The sequence below is a fragment of the Leptonotus elevatus genome, chromosome 3, assembly GCF_054856555.1.
Source record: "Leptonotus elevatus isolate MCC_2025b chromosome 3, RoL_Lele_1.0, whole genome shotgun sequence".
Taxonomy (NCBI): Eukaryota; Metazoa; Chordata; class Actinopteri; order Syngnathiformes; family Syngnathidae; genus Leptonotus; species Leptonotus elevatus.
Window position 1 is genome coordinate 21944846 of NC_141241.1, and position 19806 is coordinate 21964651.

Below are 19806 nucleotides of genomic sequence, written 5' to 3' on the forward strand. Positions count from 1 at the left end.
ACGCTTTCACTTTAAAAACAAACCGGACACACATTAAATATTGACAATTCTGAGTTCAATTGAAGCCTCATTTTATTACTTCTGAATTCACTAATTTACTAGAAAACACAAATATACTGTGAGGTTTAATGAACAGTGCTGCAAGTAGATATTTGGATTATAGCGATATATCCAGATCAACTGTTTATGAAAATACAAAACGGGGTGATGAGATGGTTGACAGGTGTTGAGTATTTTTTCTGTTTTTTGTTTGCAGAAACTAACTGTTAGTTTGCTGCTACGCTTGCATGTAGACCCTTGTGCACACCACATCGTCGGCTCCAAAAGTCTGAAAAAGACAATTGCAACATGCGTAAACATTAGTGTATTGTTAGTGCAATTCTTGGTGATTATTTTCTGTTTTGGCTTTGTTTATGACGTATTGTTTGTAGTGAATATTTGAAGTCCCACAACATGATCCTTCCCCTGCCTCCATCGTGTTTCACTGTACAGTATGTATCGTATTCTTTAGTTGAAGAACATTGTTTACTTTACACCACACACTTTTTGGAGTTGTGGCCAAATCTTGCTTGCATCATTCGGACCACAAAACATTTTCCCCACATGCATTTGGGAGATTTCAAGAGTGTTTCTGCAGAATGGGTGGTTTCCTTTAAGAAGACGAGAGATTGTTGTTGCATGTACAAAATAGCCAGTACCCTGCCACTGTGCCAGAAATTCCTTGGCATCTGGACAGCCTTCCTGACCAGTTTTCTTGATCAATTTTAGAGGGCCATCCAGTTATTGCTTATGTCAAAGCTGTGCCATATTTTCCTCCATTTCATGAAGCAGAGTGTTGTGTTCCATGGTGGATTTCATGCCTTGAAAATTATTTTGTACACTCCTGATTGATACCTTTTAAAAGATATCAGATGCTGTGCAGAGGTGACATGGGAGTGGGTTAGAGGGTTTGGGCTGTTCCATCCCACCCTCCCACAGAAAAAAAATCCCGTCCCAAAGTTTACAAAAAAATAAAAAATCATTTTTGTTTTGTGGGTCAGATTATTTATTTTTTATTTACTGGATAATCCGACTCCCTCCTGCTCCCGAGAACTTTTTATCCTCATTTCCCGTCCCAATCTCGTAATTAAATGTAAAATTGATTCCCACAGGATTACCGGGCGTTTGTACTGTATCAGTGTAAATCGGTCCCAAGCTGATCGTGTTGCTGAATTTGCTAACATTTCAGATTAAAACATGACAGGCTTCTTCTTCTTCTTCTTCTTCTTTTACTTCTACTACTACTTCTTATTTTTATTTTTATTCTTCTAATACTACTTCTTTTTCTTCTTCATCTTCTTCGTCATCTTCTCTGTGCGGCCATTAGGGGGATTTGCTGAATTTTGCAAACCAGTTGTCTACTTTGATGGCCTTAATCATTATGGATTGCAATCTAACTACAAGTCTCCCATATAATATGTTTTACAGAGTATTCATAATGAAAGAGTAGAGCATGAAATTAGTTTGTAGGAGGAGTATGAATGATCAATAAGCACTATTATTGGTGATAAGGGGCCCCAAAATCAAATTTTGCTTAGGCCGGCACTGGTGCGGACCATACTTTGTGCTGTAAGAGGTTTGTTCTTACTTGCATTTAACTTGAATTTGAATGTGATTAGTATGTTCAGAGCACAGGGTTGTACAGTCACATTAATGATAGTAAAACTTTTTTTTATTTTTTTGTATCCTGACAAGTTATGATAGTAAAACTTTTTTTTATTTTTTTGTATCCTGACAAGTTATTTTTACTTGTAAAGAATAAAATTTTATTTTTCTTGGAAAAATCTGACCTTACTCTTATGGCTTTTTTTCCCCATGAACATTTATTTTAATGCGAATGCTATTTATGGGTACATGAGGTAGTTAAGTTGAATTTGGCAATAGGATTATGGGAGGATTCGTGGAAAAATGTCTCCACTTTAAGGACTCCCTAGAATGCTAGTAGCTGTTGTCATGGATGGAATACAAGTTGCTTGCTCAAGGGTACTTTGACAAGTTTGAGGATAAAATATGCAACTTAACTGAGCCAAAATAAAGTTGTTTTTCCTCTGCCGCGCTTCCCGATTTCCACTCTTGATTCCATGAACGCGTCCCAGTGTGACCGTTGGGAATACAGGACTAGCGGGACAGGCGCCTGTGTTTAGTTCCCAAAGATTTATGGAAATCCCCAAGGAAAATCTTTATGGCCGACTGCAGCCCCACACATCATTATCTCAGGCCACGCTGCGGTGCAGGGCGTGCAAGCGGGTGCCCGAGTTGGTGACAAATGGAGCCGACACAAGTCCATCTGGCGGCCGGCCAGTCGTCCGGGGAGGCATTAAGTGAAGGTGACGAACAGGGTTCATTTGCATTTCTCCACACCGTGATCAATGAGGCCAATTACAGGCCGTAGGAGAACGGCGGATTATCAAAGGCACACATTTTCACCTCACTCTAACTGCCCATTAGAGGCCTGCGCTCTTCCTCTCAACATTACCATTAAATGGTCTCAAATGTAAAGGAAGAATGAGCTTCCTGCCATGGACAATAACGATATTTTTCTACACCTCCACTTATCATTTTAAGGGTTGACTCAGAGTGGTCATTAAAGTCTGGCCGTCCTCAATCACAGAGAGGGCGGCTATAATCCGCCATGTCTGCCAGAGTGAGCAACAAAAAGATGGCTTGCGAACGCCTCTGTTTTTAGTTTGTTATCCTGGAAACGCAATCACTTCAATCTGGAGGCTGGACTAGCTCTTGATATTGTTCAGTATTGTCAATATTATTACACATTGGTCTGTTTTTGCTTTTTCTAACAGTTGATATCGTTATTTTGTTGCAGAATACCAGAGATGTCAATCTGGTTTTCAACACTGGCCTCATCATAGTAATGGTTTCCCGCTGGGGGCCACTAGCAACAGTGAAATCACATAAATATAATCACTCGCGATATAATGGTATCCCGATTGTCCGTCTATAAAATCTTCCCTACGATGGACTGGCGACCACTTCAAGGTAGGTTGACCAGACTTTCACCGTTTGACTGAGGCAGTCCCTGTTTTGAGCCTTGGGTCCAGAGTCACGGCAAATTTTGCCAATCTCATTGTTTTGTCCCAACGTGCAGCTCCCTTTTCGGCGTCTTGTTTTTTTGGCCATGTTTATGTCAATCACACAGTTGTCATAGCAATTCGTACGATAACTCCATTAAAAGGGAATTTAACTGTTAAATTCCTTCCTATTTATTATCACATTCAAATTTGGGTTCTCATGCTCATCCGCATCTAATCGCTAACAGCCATGTTTTCGTCATACCGGAACTAGAACTACTTCCTGCTTTCATGTCTTAAGAATAATGGGAACCGTAGTCCTACTATCCTAATACTGCGGTTGCCGGTCAGACCTAACGCAAGCTGAGCGTTCTAGTGGCATATTTCCAATGTTACAACGCGGGACCGGCGCAAGGTAAACTGCTTCCAATAGTTGCCGGGACCAAGCAAAAAAGGTTAGATAATGTTGAGTGCATGGGCTTGTTTAGCGCTGTTGAACTGTCAACCAAGAGCACTACCGACAAAATTGTCCCCATTGACAAAAATGGACTTGTAATGAAATTTGGTGAGATTTTTTTAAATATATTTGATTGCCAGCTAAACTGTTGCATTAATTTTGAAAATCTGGTCACTCTAGTCAGTCTTTCCTCTAGGATTTTTTTTCAGCAGCGGGGCAGGCATTCCAAGAAACCGTGGCGGTGTACACAAATGACACAAAAATGCAGTCATCAATTACATGATTGTGTGTAGATATTACCGTTGGCCTATTGCTATCAATAAATGTACTCATGTTAGCGACACAGAGTTAGCACCGGGCCAAATTGACTTAAACTACAGATAACTTGTGTTACGTTAGCTGGTCATGAAGTCATTCACTGCCATTGACAGCTATAGACGTCAAAAATTCATTCGAACTATTTCTATTAGTTTCAAATTTGTTCCCACTTTTGTTAAGAGTATGAAAACCTAGAATTGTTTTTAATTGTACATTAACAACAGATGTAAAATTTGTGATTAATCGTGAGTTAACTAGAGAAGTCATGTGATTAATTACAATTAAAAAAATAATAATCGCCTGACGCCCCTAATTTTTAAGAATATTTTTCTTTTCTTTTTTCTAATTGCATCAGGTGATTAACATTTTTAATTGTAATTAATCGCATGACCTTAATGGTTCTAGGTTTTCGTACTCTTGTTAACAAAAGTGGAAAAAAATGTTAAACTAATAGAAATGGTTCAAATGAATTTCTGACGTCTATAGCCGTCAACGGCAGTGAATGAGTTAATATATTGCAAACGTCTGTTTCACTTGTAAAATCTATGTCAAATTATCTCAAGCTAATAATTTCTTCTCCGCTCGGTAATTCACTTCTTTATTTATTTGTAATTCAGTAATTTGCTCCTCTGACTCTGCCCTGGGGTTGATTTACCCGATGTGCGAAATGCTAGCTTCATGCAAATGAGCACGTGCAAGTATATTACCATAGCATGCTACCTGGGGGTGACAATGTTGCAGGGTACTAACCAGCATTACGTAGCAAGATCTTTAAACAATCAGGATCATTTCATCGCCTCTTCTCCACATTCTTTTGAAGATTGGGACTAAATTGTGTGCGTAGGTACACCTTACTCCCCAAGTATTAGCCTCTCGCAGTTGATTTTTGCGCGATAGGTAGAATGCGTCCTGCACTGGTTTCCAGTTAATCGCAGGGCACATGCTGTATAGCCACACAAGCACAGGGTGCTCATGCAAATCCCACATAGGAAAGCCCGAGCAGATATTTTGATCCTGTAGCTCAGACCTGTGAGACAGATGTATGCTAACCGCGATACGGCTATGTGCTGCTCCAAAATATTATGACTTATTACTAGTAGTCTTATTGTTGTTATACATTATGATACTATACTTCCATCGTCCGTCTATTGCCTGGTAGATCTCACACTGTTTACTTAAAACAAGCATGCACACCCCCCCCCCCCCCCCCACACACACAATAATCCATCCCCATGTGCTTATCATTTTACAGTCATGGGACACACACCCTTATTTTGAATAAAAACAGATTTTGTACTGCCGAAAACGTACCATTGATCCAAATTACATCCCCTCACAAATATTTTTGTGATTGATAGTTAGTCAGAGTCAGTAGAGAGCAGCTTGTCATCACACCCCTTTGGACTTTGGAGTCCATCTGGTCTATCATCTGCAATGGGCCCTGATGTTGACAGGGAAAGCAACATGATGATTTTTCCTTCCTAAAAAAAAATTGGCAGACAAGGCATTTGTTATTCTTAACTCTTTGACTGCCATAAACGTTATAAAACGTTTAGCATAAACCTAGGGAAGGGCGCTGAGGACGTTAAAAGACGTCCCCTATGTTTTTTTTTTTTTTTTTTTCAAAAACGGGTGCAGGAAAGCCTTGGGCAGCTGTGCTGAAAGTATCAGGCATATCTGAATAGTAAAAGACTCGTTTTGGCCCCTAGAGGGCAGCGATGACTCTCTTTGCACAAGGTTGGATGGGCCGCCCACCGTGGGCGTCAGTAGAAGACGTGAGGCGGAGCTAGAGTGTTGAGGAGACAATGGCTGATCCAAGCCACAATGGCTTGACCAAGCAACCGGTTACAAGCAGCTCACGCTTGAGCATTTTTTTCAAAGACGGAAAGCATCAATCAATACTAAAAAGCGCATTGATGTCGACGATGATGATGACTCCGAGCTTGACGCCAAAGTTGGAAGCTTTGACGTGACGTGTTTACGATCACGTAGTAAGCCTCACCGGCTAAGCGCGGCTAGCGCTGCTAAGGCCGGAAAACGCGCACAATAGCCGGCCGGGTACTTCTACACAATCGGACATTCGATCGGGCGATGGAGAGTTGGCATCGACCAATGCAGATTGATGATGATGATGATGATGACTCCGAGCTTGACGCCAAAGTTGGAAGCTTTGACGTGACGTGTTTACGATCACGTAGTAAGCCTCACCGGCTAAGCGCGGCTAGCGCTGCTAAGGCCGGAAAACGCGCACAATAGCCGGCCGGGTACTTCTGCACAAGCGGACATTCAATCGGACGATGGAGAGTAGTCGAAAAGCATCGACCAATGCACATTGATGATGATGATGATGGTCACTCCCGAGGTTGACGCCGGAGTTGGAAGCATTGACGCGGCCGTTATTCTCTCGTCATAAAGCCTCACCGGCTAGCGCTGCTAACGCCGGAAAACGCGGAGCTGCACAAGCGGACATTCGATCGGACAATGAAGAGTACCCCGAGTCCAATGCATATTCATCGGAGGAGCGGGTACAGTCTGATCACGGAGAAGACACTGTTTCTGGACTACGATGCCACCATGAATGGAGTGGATAAAATGGATCAGAACATCTAACACTCGGTATAGCAACCGAAGGACATGAGGAAGCCACAACGTAACATCACCGTAACGTAACCGTAGCATGATTCTGATATTAGACTTTATGGCAACACACACTGCAGCATATACTTGCTATTCCCCGGAAAAAAACGGCCTGCAAGAAAGTGGAGCTTTTGCACGCGAAGAGGCAATCTGTTGTGCAAATGCTGTTGCGTCTCTTTGCACGCAGGAGAGTGTTACAAAAAGAAAAACTGTCGTTGAAACATCCACATATTTGTAAATAGCACCACAGTTGCACACATTTGTAAATAGTTTGCCAAATTGTTGTCAAATTGTTACACTGTTGAATGTAAATAAACGTATTTTGCTATCAAAAAACACTTTTTCATTCTTGGTGGTAGTGTTTTATAGAAGTAAAGCACTATTTAGGTGTTTGTGGCATCATTCATGGACAAAAAGAAGTGTAAAATTCACTAGAATGCATGAAATAATATCGTTTCACTAAAAGCTTGATTTCTCCGTATTTTGGTCCAAAACAGGCGAAATTGGGTCAAACTAACCATTTTCTATTGTTGATTACTAAAGAACGGAATAAGGTAGAAACAAACTTTTTTTTTCTGATGAAAGATGAAAGTCCAACCTTTGGTAGTACGTGTGTTTCCATAGTCCAAACAGAACATTTTCTGTGGACCTTGAAAGATCAGTCAAAATGCTTAAATCAGCTGGCACTGACAGCATCCCTTTTCTGAAAACGTCTGGCAGTCAAAGAGTTAACTTTATTTTTCGCAATAATTTCAGATGACCACGGCCATGATCTGGTCTTTGTTTAGATCACATTTAGTTTTTTTTGCAGGTCTTGCTCCATTAGGTTTTCGTTCCAACTGTTCTCAACAGTTTCTTTTAAACCAATCAGCTCCCTCCAACCATTCATGTCTTGTCCAGATGTTTCTTGTTTTCCTGTATTCAGTTCACTGGTTTCTTTCTGTCCTTGTGGGTTCATTATCTTTGTTGCTTCTGTTTGTCTCGCTGTCAGTCACATTTTCCCCAAGTCATGTCTTATTTCCTTTTTCGTTTATGACCAGTTTGGGTTTGTTACTTGGAACCTCATTTTGTGGACTTTTCTTACTTTAGTTTTTCATTCCTCATAGCAGATTGTAGGCAAACATTGGTTTGTTCCTATGAAATTAAATTCTTCTTTATTGAGGGCCATTTCCATTTCAGTCTACCCACTGATCTGAACAAAATTATGTACTGATAACAGTATTACCAATATAATAGAATACCAACCAGGATGAGTTCATCCCCTCTCAGCTCTCTGGTCCAGAAGGTTTTTGGCCCGTTGCCGCTCAGTAGGGTCTGTTTGCAGTACATTTTGTTTTCCGTCTCCCAAGTGGCCAGACTCTGTAAAGGTACGTATGCATCATGTCTCAGATTTTGTCCATCCGTAAACTACTGATAGAACACACAGGTTTGAATTCAAAGAAAAAAATCAAATATGATGATGTACTGGTTTTTTTTCCCCTTTTCGTCCATGATGGTTTGTTTTCTTTCTTGTTCACGTGATTGCTCATGTGCTATGTTCATAAAATTACCTTACACTTTCTTCCATCCACGGTCTCCTCGTTAAACTCCTCGCCAATGAGGAAGTTGATCTCTGTGGTGCGGACCGTGGTGGATGTCTTGATGTAGAATTGCTCGCCATTCTGCCGGATCTCCACGTGAGGCTTGGAAGCGGCCGCCACGGCAACCTTCCTCAGCATTGCGTTCACACCTGAGAACAGATGGACTTTATCTGCCAAGTGCACTAAAGCACCTTATGAATTGCCAGCTGTGAATATATCCTTAATAAAGCCATTGAAGCAATATGAAGGTCACTGTGAGAGTAGTTTCGCCTGATTTGGGTGTAGGCAGTGTGGGTTCATTTCCCATTCAGCGACAATGTAAATGTTTGTCTCTATGTGCCCTTCGATTGTCTTGACCAGTTAGCGGGAATAGACGACAACGATAAGCCATGTTGAAAATGGAAAGTCACTTCCAAACGGTAATGTATCATATGTACTTGGTTACAAAAGTCTTCTTTGTCACATCTGCTTAAAATTCTTGCATGCAAAGTAAAAGCCATATAGCAACGACACCCAGAAATGCCGCCCGGCTTCTCTGAGCCCAAGCTCATCTGTGATGGAGTAAGGAAAAGTAGAAAAGTGTGCTGCGGTCTGACGAGACGCATCCAAAAAGGAACATCTGGATTGCTATCAGCGCAAAGTAAAAAAAACAAACAAACAACTGTGATGTTATGGGGTAGTGTCAATAACGATGGCACGGGTGACTTGCACATTATGTGACTAGCTATCACTATCGAATATTTTTAGCATCGAGTAATCTATCGATTATTCTATCGACTAATCGGATTCATTTGAATTTTGCATTAAAGTGTATTACAAAAGAAATTTCACTGATCACTGTTTATTAACCAGTGATTTGTGGTTATTTCATACTTGGTATTCGTATAGTGATTGTTTTTTTTAAAGGGGGGGGGGGGGGGTACTACCGGTAACAGATGTTTTCAAATGTCTTATTTAGATTAAACACAGAAGATAATCAGTCTTTCATGAAGGATTACAAAAATCTGTGAAAAATTACTGTTATGTTATCAGAGAAGATTTGGAGAATTTTAAATTTAAAAAATGGCTCCAAATGATTACTCAATTATTAAAATAGTTGTCGATCAATTTGATAATTGATTACTGGTGGATTAATTTTGACATCTCTACATTTGACGGCACCATTAATACTGAAAGGTAAATACGGCTTTTGGAGCAAGATATGCTGCCGTCTTTTTTTAAGGGATGTCCTGTCAGCAAAACAATGCCCATCCACATTCTGCACTACTGTTACTACTGCGTGACTCCGTAATAATAGAGTGTGAGTACTAGATTGACCCGCCAGCAGTCCAGACCTGTCTCCCATTAAAAATATGAATCGTGTTATGAAGCACAGAATACAACAGTGGAGACCCTTGAGTGTTAAGCAACTTAGGTCATACATCAAGCTGTGCGAAAGAATTCCAACTACACAGCTTCAACAATTAGTATCCTCAGTTTCCCAAACATTTATTGAGTGTTGTTGAAAGGAAAAGTGATTTAAAATAGGTGTAAATGTACCCACGTCCCAGCATTTTTGTAGCGTGTTGCAGGTATCAGATTTAAAATGGGGAAAACAATGTTTAATCCCAAATGCAGAAGTGGTCCATATTTGAAAAGTATTGATTTTTTTTTAAACAAATCGTGCTGTTTAGAATGACAGTCTGCGCCTGGCAAATGTTGAACACAAGCGATGCAGTTAGAAGAAAACAAACGAGAGGAATGTTGGCCCACTTTTCGACTCTCCTGTCCATAATGATAGATCTAGTCCAGCAAATTAGCGGCAAAACTCTTAACCCTCTCTGTGACTCACTTGAAGTACAAACAAATCGACTAGACAACTATCGAAAAACTGTTTCCCACACTTCACTCATTCATCTCAGTAAGGCATTAAAAATAATCAAGTAGGTTATTCTATTGTAAAATCAAAATCAAACACTCAACAATATCATCATCATCATCATAATACTGATGAAGAATGATCCCAGTCTAATTCCTCATCTGCATTAAGACAAAAAAAAAAGACTCCTCTTTCAAATTAACAAAACTCCCACCTGAGGCCGCTCAGAACTCCACGGGATAAAAATAAATACAATTCTCACCCAGCGCCTTGAGTAACTCGTCGAAATTCTCACTGCTTTTCATTTTCCAGGTGCCTGCGAAATTTGGCATTTCTCCTCCTCTGTGTGTGTCCGATTTCGTCTGTCAATGCTCGTCTCTACTGCTTCTTCTTCCTCCCTCCGTCTCTCCTCTTGTGCGCTTAACGATCCCAGGCGGAGAGCCAAACCCCCTCCACCTCGCTTGTATCGCCCACCCACCCACATACTTCACTTTTAATTAAAAGTATATTTTATTTTATTTTTTTTGTCCCCGTAATTAAGGTTTCATCTTGAACGTCTCGCCCAAATGTAGTTGGCAATTTGTATGAATAACACGATCTCAAAAGAGACATATTTCCTACCCCATCACTACACTCCTCGAGGCTGCGGCCACGTCACGCATGTTCCGTCCACATCCATCTTTTTCGACAAAGTGCTCCCCCAGACAAGCTTTGATAAATAACGCGTGTAGTCGAGCGGCGAGCACTCCGTCTTCCCAGCAGGAAGTGTCAGCTGAAAGATGTCCTCCTATGTCGCTCTCCTCGTTGGTCTTATTTCTAGCAGCAAAATCATTTACGGAGTTAAGACAGGCATCAATAGACAGGATAGTGAACATTGCTTTTGCGTTCCGACACTTGTCCGGAAGCACGACCTCGGTGTGGACTTTCATCTTACTAACCGACATAATGAGTTGTGAGCTTTAGTGTCATGAAGGTCACCTCTATGAGACGCACGGACGGCTTGCGGTTTGGAGGGCATTGAGGAGAAACGCAGAGATTATTATTATTTTTTGTCATAGTAGACAAAAGCGATTGGGTGGGTCACGGACAGTTTGTAAAAAAAAAATAAAAAAAATACAGGGTTGGTTGGTCCGTCAAAATACAAACACCAATGAACAGAAGTGGGACCTTCACTAGTTACCCCAACTTGGGTGTTTTTAAAGTCACAAGCCGTGGCTCGGTCACATTTTAGATAGATCATGTGCGGATGAAACAACAGTCCTATTCATCGCTTCGAAGGCACGGCGGCCGGTTTATCGTCGTTTGTTGATCAGCACTGACCAAAGTTAACGCCAGCATAAAAATTCCGGTGCGTTTATTCAATTATCAGGATAAAAAAAAATACATTAGTGGCAGGAAAATGAAGCTTCATGAACCTCTTGTGATATTTGTAACTCCTCTAGATGGTGCTCTTTGTTTAAAGATAAAGGCGCTAGTGCTGAATTAAATCCCACTCCTTAGTTTCCTCTCTTTCCTGAGTGGACATAATAATTAATCCAGGTGTGTCTGGCCATTGTCGTCGTGGTTACTGAGGTCAAGCACATCTGGATTAATCCGCTTGTCCAATCATGAAAGACAAGAAATGAAGGAGTGGTATTGAGTTGAGGAAGTAGTGGATTTGTGCAAAGAGCCCATTACACTGCATCTTTAAACAAAGAGCACCAACTAGAGGAGTAAAAAAAGAAAGAAGAAAAAGCTAATGGTTCATGAAGCATTTTCCCGTCACTAGCATAACCTTTGTACTCTTGCGCTCATTGGTTGGTAAGCAAGCTTGGTATATATGATATTTACATCCCTTTCATAATAGGTACATTCCAATGAGCTCCAATACCAAATGTTTCACACAAATCAGAAATTTGACGAGTTGAATACACAAACTAGACTGAAAGGCGACTAAACCACTGAACACCTATCGATCATGGTTTCCCAAACCTTTACAGCTAAAGACACAACTAAAATCTACTTCCTCCACAGGACAACAAACATTCAATTCAAATGTGTATTTCTATAATATAGACATATACCGCTTTTAAGGGAAGTCAACCTCAAAATGTTCTTTACAATAATATGTTCTATTTGCCCCCACAAGTCTAAATACGGCATTCGGATCAATATTGCGCTTGTGGAATAGAAATTAAGCAGCAAAATCTACCCACTTTTACCCATCTAAAGGGGCGGCCATTTTGTCACTTGCTGTGGACTGAAAATGACATCATAGATGCGCAGGACTTAGGTAACAACCAATCACGGCTCATCTTCAAAAAAACAGGCTAAGTGATTGGTCATTCCCTGAGCAACAGTGATGTCATCTTCGGTCAACAGCAAGTGACAAAATGGCCGCCCTCTGAGATGGATAAAAATGGGTGGATTTCGCTTGCTTAACTCATATTCTGCAAAAACAACATAAAACAGAATACCGTGTTCAGACTAGTGGAACATATCATGGTCAAGGATTTTTTTGCATTGTCTTCCTTTTTTAACAAAATTAGACCACCAGTCCTCCACCTTCTAGGTAGACTGTCACGGTATTTTTAGTCATCTTACGAACATATTGATCAGGAATGAGGAATTGAATTGACCTTTTACACACAAATTTGAACTGGCTGAGGCTAGTAGTCAAATTTTAAGCGAGGATAACATTAGTTTGCAAGAGCAACAGATTACAATTTGAATTCTTAGTCATCATGACATAATGTACATATAACATTGTATTGACATTACAGAAACATGAGAAAGACCGCCTTTGGTTATTGCCTCTGTTAATTTATGGGGAACTTTGTCATAACCTTACATTGGGTTGTGGTACATACCAACTAATGTTACAATCAACATGACTCCTATCACCCCCCCCCCCCCTTTTTAACCAAAATGTTTTCCTACCCGATCAATTAAAATAGTTTACAGTAAGTTGATCGTTTATATTGGACATTTGCTAACTCAATGAAAACTGACCCCATTTTTAACAAAGGGTGCCTTTGACAATGTGACAGGAAATGATGCACGTAGACACCCAAAAGCAAAATATGATATACTTCAGAGAACCTTCAAACATTTTTATATACACAAGCTATGATTTATTTTCAATAGATGTATTATTCAAATATAATTTTGAATAACCCCAAAATGTCCTAACATTTCTTTTATAAGCATGATTTTCCTTAATGAAATCCTACTAAAATCTTGACAACTTGCTTAATTCACATATTTGCACAGTGCAACATGACTACATTCACCCCATCAATATCCAGTAGTTTGTTAAAATTGCCACTGTCCCAAAAACATTTTAGACAACTGCGCAAAGTCAAAAAAAATCAAAATGGCAGATTGTGAGTTAACTGCCCATTTTCAACAGCAACACAAAAATACAATACAAATCAATTATGCACAACACATTCTTTTAAGACATCAACAGTAAATGCACCACTTATTTTGTGCTTAAAACGATAAAATATAAATGGCATATATTATGTTTGTGAGTTGCATGGAATTTGCCATTTTATCATAGTCATATTATAAACACAAATACAGAATTGTATTAATGCACCACAAGGAGGGAAAAAATCTGATCTAGTGTCATGACTTCCAGGGAAAAGGTGTGTGTGTGTGTGTGTGGGGGGGGGGGGGGTTACCCACAATGAATAAAAGCTGACAAAAATCAAGTTCAGATGTGGGCACTTTATGTTTGTTGTTTCCAGTAGAGGACAACGAGTCTCCCCACCACTGCATAATTGCAATTCATGTTCAGAAGCAGGGAATAAAATCAAGCTGCAATCTTTTCTTGATTGCTGTGCTTAAAAATAAATAAAAAATGAGGTATTTTTGTTTTTGTGTCCCACTTTGATCTTCTTTCCTCTTCACCAGCATAGGAGCGAATGTCCCATAAAAAAAAGCAGTAGTTATGTATACAGTCCTTCTGAATCAGTAAATGTCCCTGTTGGATCCGAACGGACTGTCTCGGTGCTGACAGGGTCCACATGAAAAGTTGGTTTCTACCAGTGTCTGGAGTCCACCAGCTCCGGCCGCAAACTCAGTTTTTTCAGGCTCTCATAGCCCACCACCATGACGATGGCGGTGGGGGTGGATGATATGATGCGGGCCGACAACCCTTTGGTCATTCCCCAGAAGCCCTCCTCCTTGATCAGCTGCCTGAAGGTCTCCGTGATTGAATTGCGACCTTCAACCTGAAAAGAGCACAAAACGCTCTCGGCTCAATTAAAAAAAAAAAATCTAAAATATACAAAATATGAAATGATCCTTTCAGACACATGCGGCTATGTGTTATCTATGTAATTGACCTGGGAACCTACCTGCACTCTGGCTCTGATGACATCCATGGGGTTGGTGACAGTGGAGGCGGTGGCCGCAGCAAGCGGGCCGGCCATGGCCTGAAGGACCAGATGAGGGCAGTTGGAGGGGGCCAGATTTGACAGCTGCTCTGTATGGGAGGAAGATCACTCAATTTAGTGCAGCACTAAGTTCCAAACTTTCTGTGAGTTTTCTAATCTGTCTGTCCGCATGTGAATTCTGAGTTACCTGCATAAAAATGATAAAAGGGCCACCAGACGGCACTGTTTGGGATGTAAGTGAGTAACGAAGCAAGGGCTCCCCTGTAAAAACCAGGCAAACCATCAGCAGCAAATATTTGGCCCACTATGCTCCTGGTTTGGCCAAACACTCGTTTGGGCTTGCCTGCCACCAAGTTAGCGTTAGAGCGAAAGCGGCTGAGATGCTCCCCTTGACCCTGCATCATCAGCTGCTGTGACACCACATCTATGGGGACAGTGATGCTCTGAGCCACCATAGAAGCCAGGCCGCCCGCCACCACCGACTTGACCGTGTTGTCGTCGCTATACTTGGAGACATACTTTCTCACCAGCTCGTAGGTGGTTATGTAAGCCTGGCCAGAGATAAGGGTGAAAGTGTTCACCATGAAGCCACGGTACAGGCCCCGAACGCCCTCCACCCGCAGGATCTTGACAAAGGCATCAAAGGTGCCGCTGTAGAGCGATTTGCCGCGCTGCACCTGCAGCCGAGTCCGGATGAGGGTTGCCGGGTAGACCGTGGCCCTGATGCTCAAGGTGATGAACACACCAAAAGAGTAGAACTTCTTTTTGTCCAAGTCCTCCCACTCGATGATCTGGATGTTCCTCTTTTGCTGAATGCTGCCAGCTGCAGGAGCATCATCATTGGAATGACTCATGTCTGACATCTAGTGGAAGCGCAGGTGGAGCATCTGATGATCTCTCACGGTATAGTGGCGACCAGTCCGGGGTTTCTCATCCAGTCAGCTGCGATAGTCCTAATGAGGACAAGAATATGTATGTCATATATGCTAATTAGGTAGTGTAGTGCGGATTGTATGCTCAAATGTTGGGTGGTGTGGAAATTGCTCCGTTTATAGCAGTGAGAAAATTCAACGGGCATGTTGTATTTCAATAAGCTTACTTTAAATTAAGCCATATTAATAATACGGCCTGACTAAGTAAGCAAAGCATTTTTGTTTTTGTTTTACAGTGTTTATTCACGACAAAGTGGTTACTCAGCCAGCCCAGTAGCTTTGCTGTTAGCCCTCAAGGAAGAAACGGTAATAAGAACACTGTGTACCTAGTGGGACGTCCGAACAGGGTCAAATATATTCTAAAGTTGGAAATACAATTCCAAATACTACTACTATGCAGCATATCAATGGTGTTAGCATATTGATTAGCATAGCCGTCAGAAATACCGTTTAAAAGACACTCACCCCTTCGAACAGCATTGTTCACGTTTAATCCATGTCCTGAACGACTTGGAACACCACGTCGATGTCCGATTAAAATGCGCTAATGTGAGTTACGTCATGGAACAGATGAATAGATAAAAGCTTGCCAGAGAGTTGGCTCGGCGACCTCCGATCTTGTCTCAACTTCCAGGTTCCATTCTAAACAGCATGCTGATGTAACAACCAATCAGGACACACGTATTTATTTTTCTTCACTCTCTACTGGTGCGTCGGTAAACACCATAGCGCCATCTAGAGTGATTTAAACGTCCTTCGTTCATTTTATGATCAGAATGTGGAAAAATTGCACGTCGAACTTCTGATTCAACGAAGACAAGAATTCAATAAATTTGCTTTATTTATACAATGTTTTATGGTGGCCCATAGGCCAAAGGGTGAATGTGAGGCATTGTAAAAACGTTTTAGGCACCATATGGTGTAGATAAAGTGCTACATAAAAAGCAGTCCCTTATGTGTAAATAAATAAATATGTTAATTATGTTGCCTTTTCAACAGATCAGATGTATTTATGTATTTAACAAATACAATACTGAACAAGATGGCGATCTCATAGTACAGATTATACAGTTAAATAATGTAGAAAAAAAATAAACCACTGTACAATAAAAACGTATTTTTCCTCCCGCCGTTAGGTGACGCTGTTGTGCTACTGTTTCACTGTAGCGGCAACTCTCGCACCAGTGCGCGACTCGAGGAAGCGTTAAACAGAAAGTACAAGAATTATCTTCGTTGGACTCCAAGTTACGTTTTTTCATTGAAGGTACTAATAACGTGTGTTGTCCGTATCATTATTGGCGTTGTTTTTGACTACGTGTTTAGAGTCTGAACAGCTTGACTGTCTTGTTCGTCCTCTTTTATTATGAACAAGCATGCTAGTTAGCGTAGCTTTGATATTGCAGATTCATTCTGTTGAGTTAGCTAGCTGTCTCACCGAGACACACTAGTTTATCATTGCTCCATATACTTGCGTGTTAAAAGGTACAATCACTGAAGTAATTTACATTCGGTATGTAATAAATGTGGCAGGGAGCTGACCCACGGGTGAGGTATTATAATGTTCTAGCTATGTACGTAAATATGTTTCTTTTGACTCTAAACTCTCCTAACATTTGAAATGTCATCTACAGGGTAGAGCAAGTTACTTGCTGACGAAGAAAATGGTAGGTGACATCATTATGTATTCATCAATTGTTTTTTTTGTATGTTTGCCTACTAATTTTGGTTCCTGCTTGATGTTAAGTCTCGCAGATATGATTCCCGGACAACCATATTTTCACCTGAAGGCAAGTGTAATTTATTGGTACATCGTGATGGATAGCGTGTCTATTATTGTTGGATATATGTTGTTGAGGTTAAACTTTGTTTTCTCTGTTGCATTCTGTATTAGCTGTGAGTCTGAACGACATTTATTTATTAAATCTCTGCACTTTCTAGGCCGCCTGTATCAGGTGGAATACGCAATGGAAGCAATTGGCCATGCGGGAACATGTCTCGGGATTTTGGCAAATGATGGCGTGCTGCTAGCAGCAGAGAGACGCAACATCCACAAACTGTTGGATGAGGTATTTTTCTCTGAGAAGATCTACAAGCTCAATGAGTGAGTGCTTGAGCTCCCATTTCTTAACACTGCGTTGTAAGTTCAAGAACAAAGCATAGTCATCATAATTCTTGTTTATTCACCCCCCCCCCCCCCCCAGAGACATGGCTTGCAGTGTTGCAGGTATCACATCAGATGCTAATGTGCTGACAAATGAACTGCGCCTAATTGCACAGAGGTGAGGCTCAGACAAAACTTGCCTTATGAACTTTTTATGGTTCCAAATGTTCCATCTCTTAAGTTAAGTCTGAAACATTGCATTGACTTAAGCCCAACGTTTTGTTTTTCCTCTTCAGGTATTTATTGCAATACCAGGAGCCAATCCCCTGTGAGCAGTTGGTGACAGCACTGTGTGACATCAAGCAGGCATATACTCAGTTTGGAGGTAGGAAGCTAGGGCAGATCTTCGTGTGTATCTTCATGAAGCTGCAGGATTCCATCAGGCTCTGTCATCGCACAACTCGTTATTACATCTGCAAATGACACATGTAGACCTTAGCAGGACAAAGCAAAGTAATCCATCGCATTTTTGTGGTTCACTATTAGCTAATTAAATTTTTGCACCCCCCCCCCCCCCCATAGAATTTATCATGAACTATTTGCGTATTCATTCACTTATTTGTGTTTTTGGTGCCCTATAAAATGGTCTCCGGTTCCGCACACGAATAGTCAAGGATTATTGTACACAGTGTCTGATTTTAAAAATGTGAGAGACACCACACATGGTGAGAAAAAAACAGTGAGTGACAGTTGTTGCTCGTATACTCGGCTTTAGACATCAACTTAATGACTGTCAAGCGTATTCATCTGTATTTATTGCTTATATGTTATTTCACAACTCTCATCTGTTCTGCTGTGTGGAAAAATGTGTCAGGGTTTTTTACATTGTCATTCTGGACTTTGAGGAACTTTGAGGGGGGAAAAAATCAATTTCAAATTGAGCAAAGCTGGAACATTGGAAAATGTATTTAAAAAAAGCGACATACTGTGAAGACTTTCCGGATGCGTTGTAACTTCTTACTGCGACAGCAACTGAGTGACATGGTGTTGCAGTAGTAGTATCTAAAGGTCTTTTTTTGTTTTTGTCTTTAGCCATATTTGCTTTTTAGGGCATGTAGACAGATGTTTGTATACTTCAATTAGATCAGATATGCATTGACAGGTAATAGGTAACCTCTGTTTCCAGTTCAGTTTCTAGTCTAAATTTGGACTTGTGGAAGTCCGTCCATCCATTTTGTATGTCAAAATGTTGGTAAGGTTAACGTTTGTTAGCCGTATTAAAAACCCACGATAAAGCATGAGGTGTGAACGATGAACTGCTAGATAGTGGGACACTGTGTATACAAATAGCAGAAGTGTTTTATTAAATAGATTTAGTTTGTCTTTGTCATGTCTGGTTTCTGTTGACAGGAAAGAGGCCGTTTGGTGTGTCTCTCTTGTACATGGGCTGGGACAAACACTACGGCTTCCAGTTGTACCAAAGCGACCCCAGTGGTAACTATGGAGGCTGGAAGGCAACATGCATCGGCAACAACAGCGCTGTAAGATCTAATGACAGCCCATTTTCAACCATATACCTTTAATCTATTTCCTCTGCATGATTATTTATTTTTTGGGTCTTGAACCTTGCTCAGGCGGCAGTTTCCATGTTGAAGCAAGACTACAAAGAGGGAGAGATGACTCTGTCCTCGGCTTTGGCTCTGGCCGTCAAAGTTCTCAACAAAACTATGGATGTCAGCAAGCTTTCTGCAGAGAAAGGTGAGCTCAAAAGGCCCACCAACGGAACGTACGTCGTACCAGTGGTTTCTTCGCTTACGCAGTGGTTTCACGTTTGTTGTCATTGCCGTCGTGTTTCAGTGGAGATTGCCACCCTGACACGTGAGGACGGCAAAACGAAGATCAAGGTGCTGAAACAGAAAGAGGTGGAAGTGCTGATCAAGAAACACGAGGCTGAGGAGGCGAAAGCTGAGAAAGACAAAAAGGAGAAGGAGCAGAAAGAAAAGGATAAATGAACAAAATGACACTTCTTGTCACATCATCTTGTTTTGTTTTGTCTTTTACATTAAAAGTTTGGAAATGGTTATATTGTGGTCATGAAATTATGTATTTTTCACTTGATAAATGTGTGTGTGTGTGTTGGGGGGATGGCTATTTAGATACAGGGAAATGATTATTACGTTGCTCAAAGGAAATATGAGAATGTAGTTGAGCGACATAATAGCTGGACGTCTTTTTCCTCGAAATTTCTCAAGAGTAACATCACAATGATTGGATGAAATGTAAGCGAGCATATTGTTAAGACATTTTTTGGGTTGACTTACCCTTTCAGTTTTTTTGCTGTAAAATTTTAGGTTAAAGCAATTTTGTTTGGATTATTTTATTTATTTATTTTGGGGACATTCGTGGAATTTGGAATTTTTCACTTAAAAAAACAAAGTACATAATGAGGTTTCATTTATTCAGAATATCTCTT

At 40.8% G+C, this 19806-nt stretch overlaps 3 protein-coding genes across 4 annotated transcripts; 1 reads left to right on the forward strand and 2 right to left on the reverse strand.

Moving 5' to 3' along the window:
- Nucleotides 1–54: 54 nt before the first annotated feature.
- LOC147177435 (cellular retinoic acid-binding protein 1) lies at nt 55–10694 on the reverse strand. Of its 2 annotated transcripts, none has more exons than XM_086070737.1 (4): nt 10537–10694; nt 8028–8206; nt 7723–7836; nt 55–328 (listed from the first exon to the last, which is right to left on the reverse strand). In XM_086070737.1, the coding sequence occupies exons 2-4, from the start codon at nt 8193–8195 to the stop codon at nt 278–280; spliced, it is 333 nt and encodes a 110-aa protein (XP_085926863.1). In that variant the 5' UTR covers nt 8196–8206; nt 10537–10694; the 3' UTR covers nt 55–277. The 2 variants fall into 2 exon arrangements, with proteins under 2 accessions (XP_085926863.1, XP_085926862.1); XM_086070736.1 differs by lacking the exon at nt 10537–10694 and adding an exon at nt 10178–10319.
- Nucleotides 10695–12832: 2138 nt separating this feature from the next.
- On the reverse strand, nt 12833–15884 carry slc25a44b (solute carrier family 25 member 44b). Its single transcript, XM_086071546.1, has 4 exons — nt 15698–15884; nt 14488–15253; nt 14262–14389; nt 12833–14135 (listed from the first exon to the last, which is right to left on the reverse strand). The coding sequence occupies exons 2-4, from the start codon at nt 15161–15163 to the stop codon at nt 13944–13946; spliced, it is 996 nt and encodes a 331-aa protein (XP_085927672.1). The 5' UTR covers nt 15164–15253; nt 15698–15884; the 3' UTR covers nt 12833–13943.
- A 495-nt stretch (nt 15885–16379) lies between these two features.
- psma4 (proteasome 20S subunit alpha 4) lies at nt 16380–19416 on the forward strand. Its single transcript, XM_086072104.1, has 9 exons — nt 16380–16496; nt 16864–16896; nt 16977–17019; nt 17171–17333; nt 17434–17511; nt 17630–17718; nt 18744–18874; nt 18968–19091; nt 19191–19416. The coding sequence occupies exons 2-9, from the start codon at nt 16894–16896 to the stop codon at nt 19343–19345; spliced, it is 786 nt and encodes a 261-aa protein (XP_085928230.1). The 5' UTR covers nt 16380–16496; nt 16864–16893; the 3' UTR covers nt 19346–19416.
- The last annotated feature ends 390 nt before the right edge of the window (nt 19417–19806 follow it).

Bases quoted from the DNA above. Each gene is read 5' to 3' on its own strand.
- psma4 (XM_086072104.1), top strand. The intron at 17,719-18,743 runs GTAGGAAGCTAG...TTCTGTTGACAG, and splicing joins GGCATATACTCAGTTTGGAG to GAAAGAGGCCGTTTGGTGTG. The intron at 19,092-19,190 runs GTGAGCTCAAAA...GTCGTGTTTCAG, and splicing joins CAAGCTTTCTGCAGAGAAAG to TGGAGATTGCCACCCTGACA.
- slc25a44b (XM_086071546.1), bottom strand. From the start codon at position 15,163: ATGTCAGACATGAGTCATTCCAATGATGATGCTCCTGCAGCTGGCAGC. The intron at 14,390-14,487 runs GTAACTCAGAAT...CCTCCCATACAG, and splicing joins CTTTTATCATTTTTATGCAG to AGCAGCTGTCAAATCTGGCC. The intron at 14,136-14,261 runs GTAGGTTCCCAG...TGCTCTTTTCAG, and splicing joins TCATCAGAGCCAGAGTGCAG to GTTGAAGGTCGCAATTCAAT.
- LOC147177435 (XM_086070736.1), bottom strand. From the start codon at position 10,247: ATGCCAAATTTCGCAGGCACCTGGAAAATGAAAAGCAGTGAGAATTTC. The intron at 7,837-8,027 runs GTAATTTTATGA...GTACCTTTACAG, and splicing joins TGGATGGAAGAAAGTGTAAG to AGTCTGGCCACTTGGGAGAC. The intron at 329-7,722 runs GTTGGTATTCTA...TGTCTTTTTCAG, and splicing joins GAGGGGATGAACTCATCCTG to ACTTTTGGAGCCGACGATGT.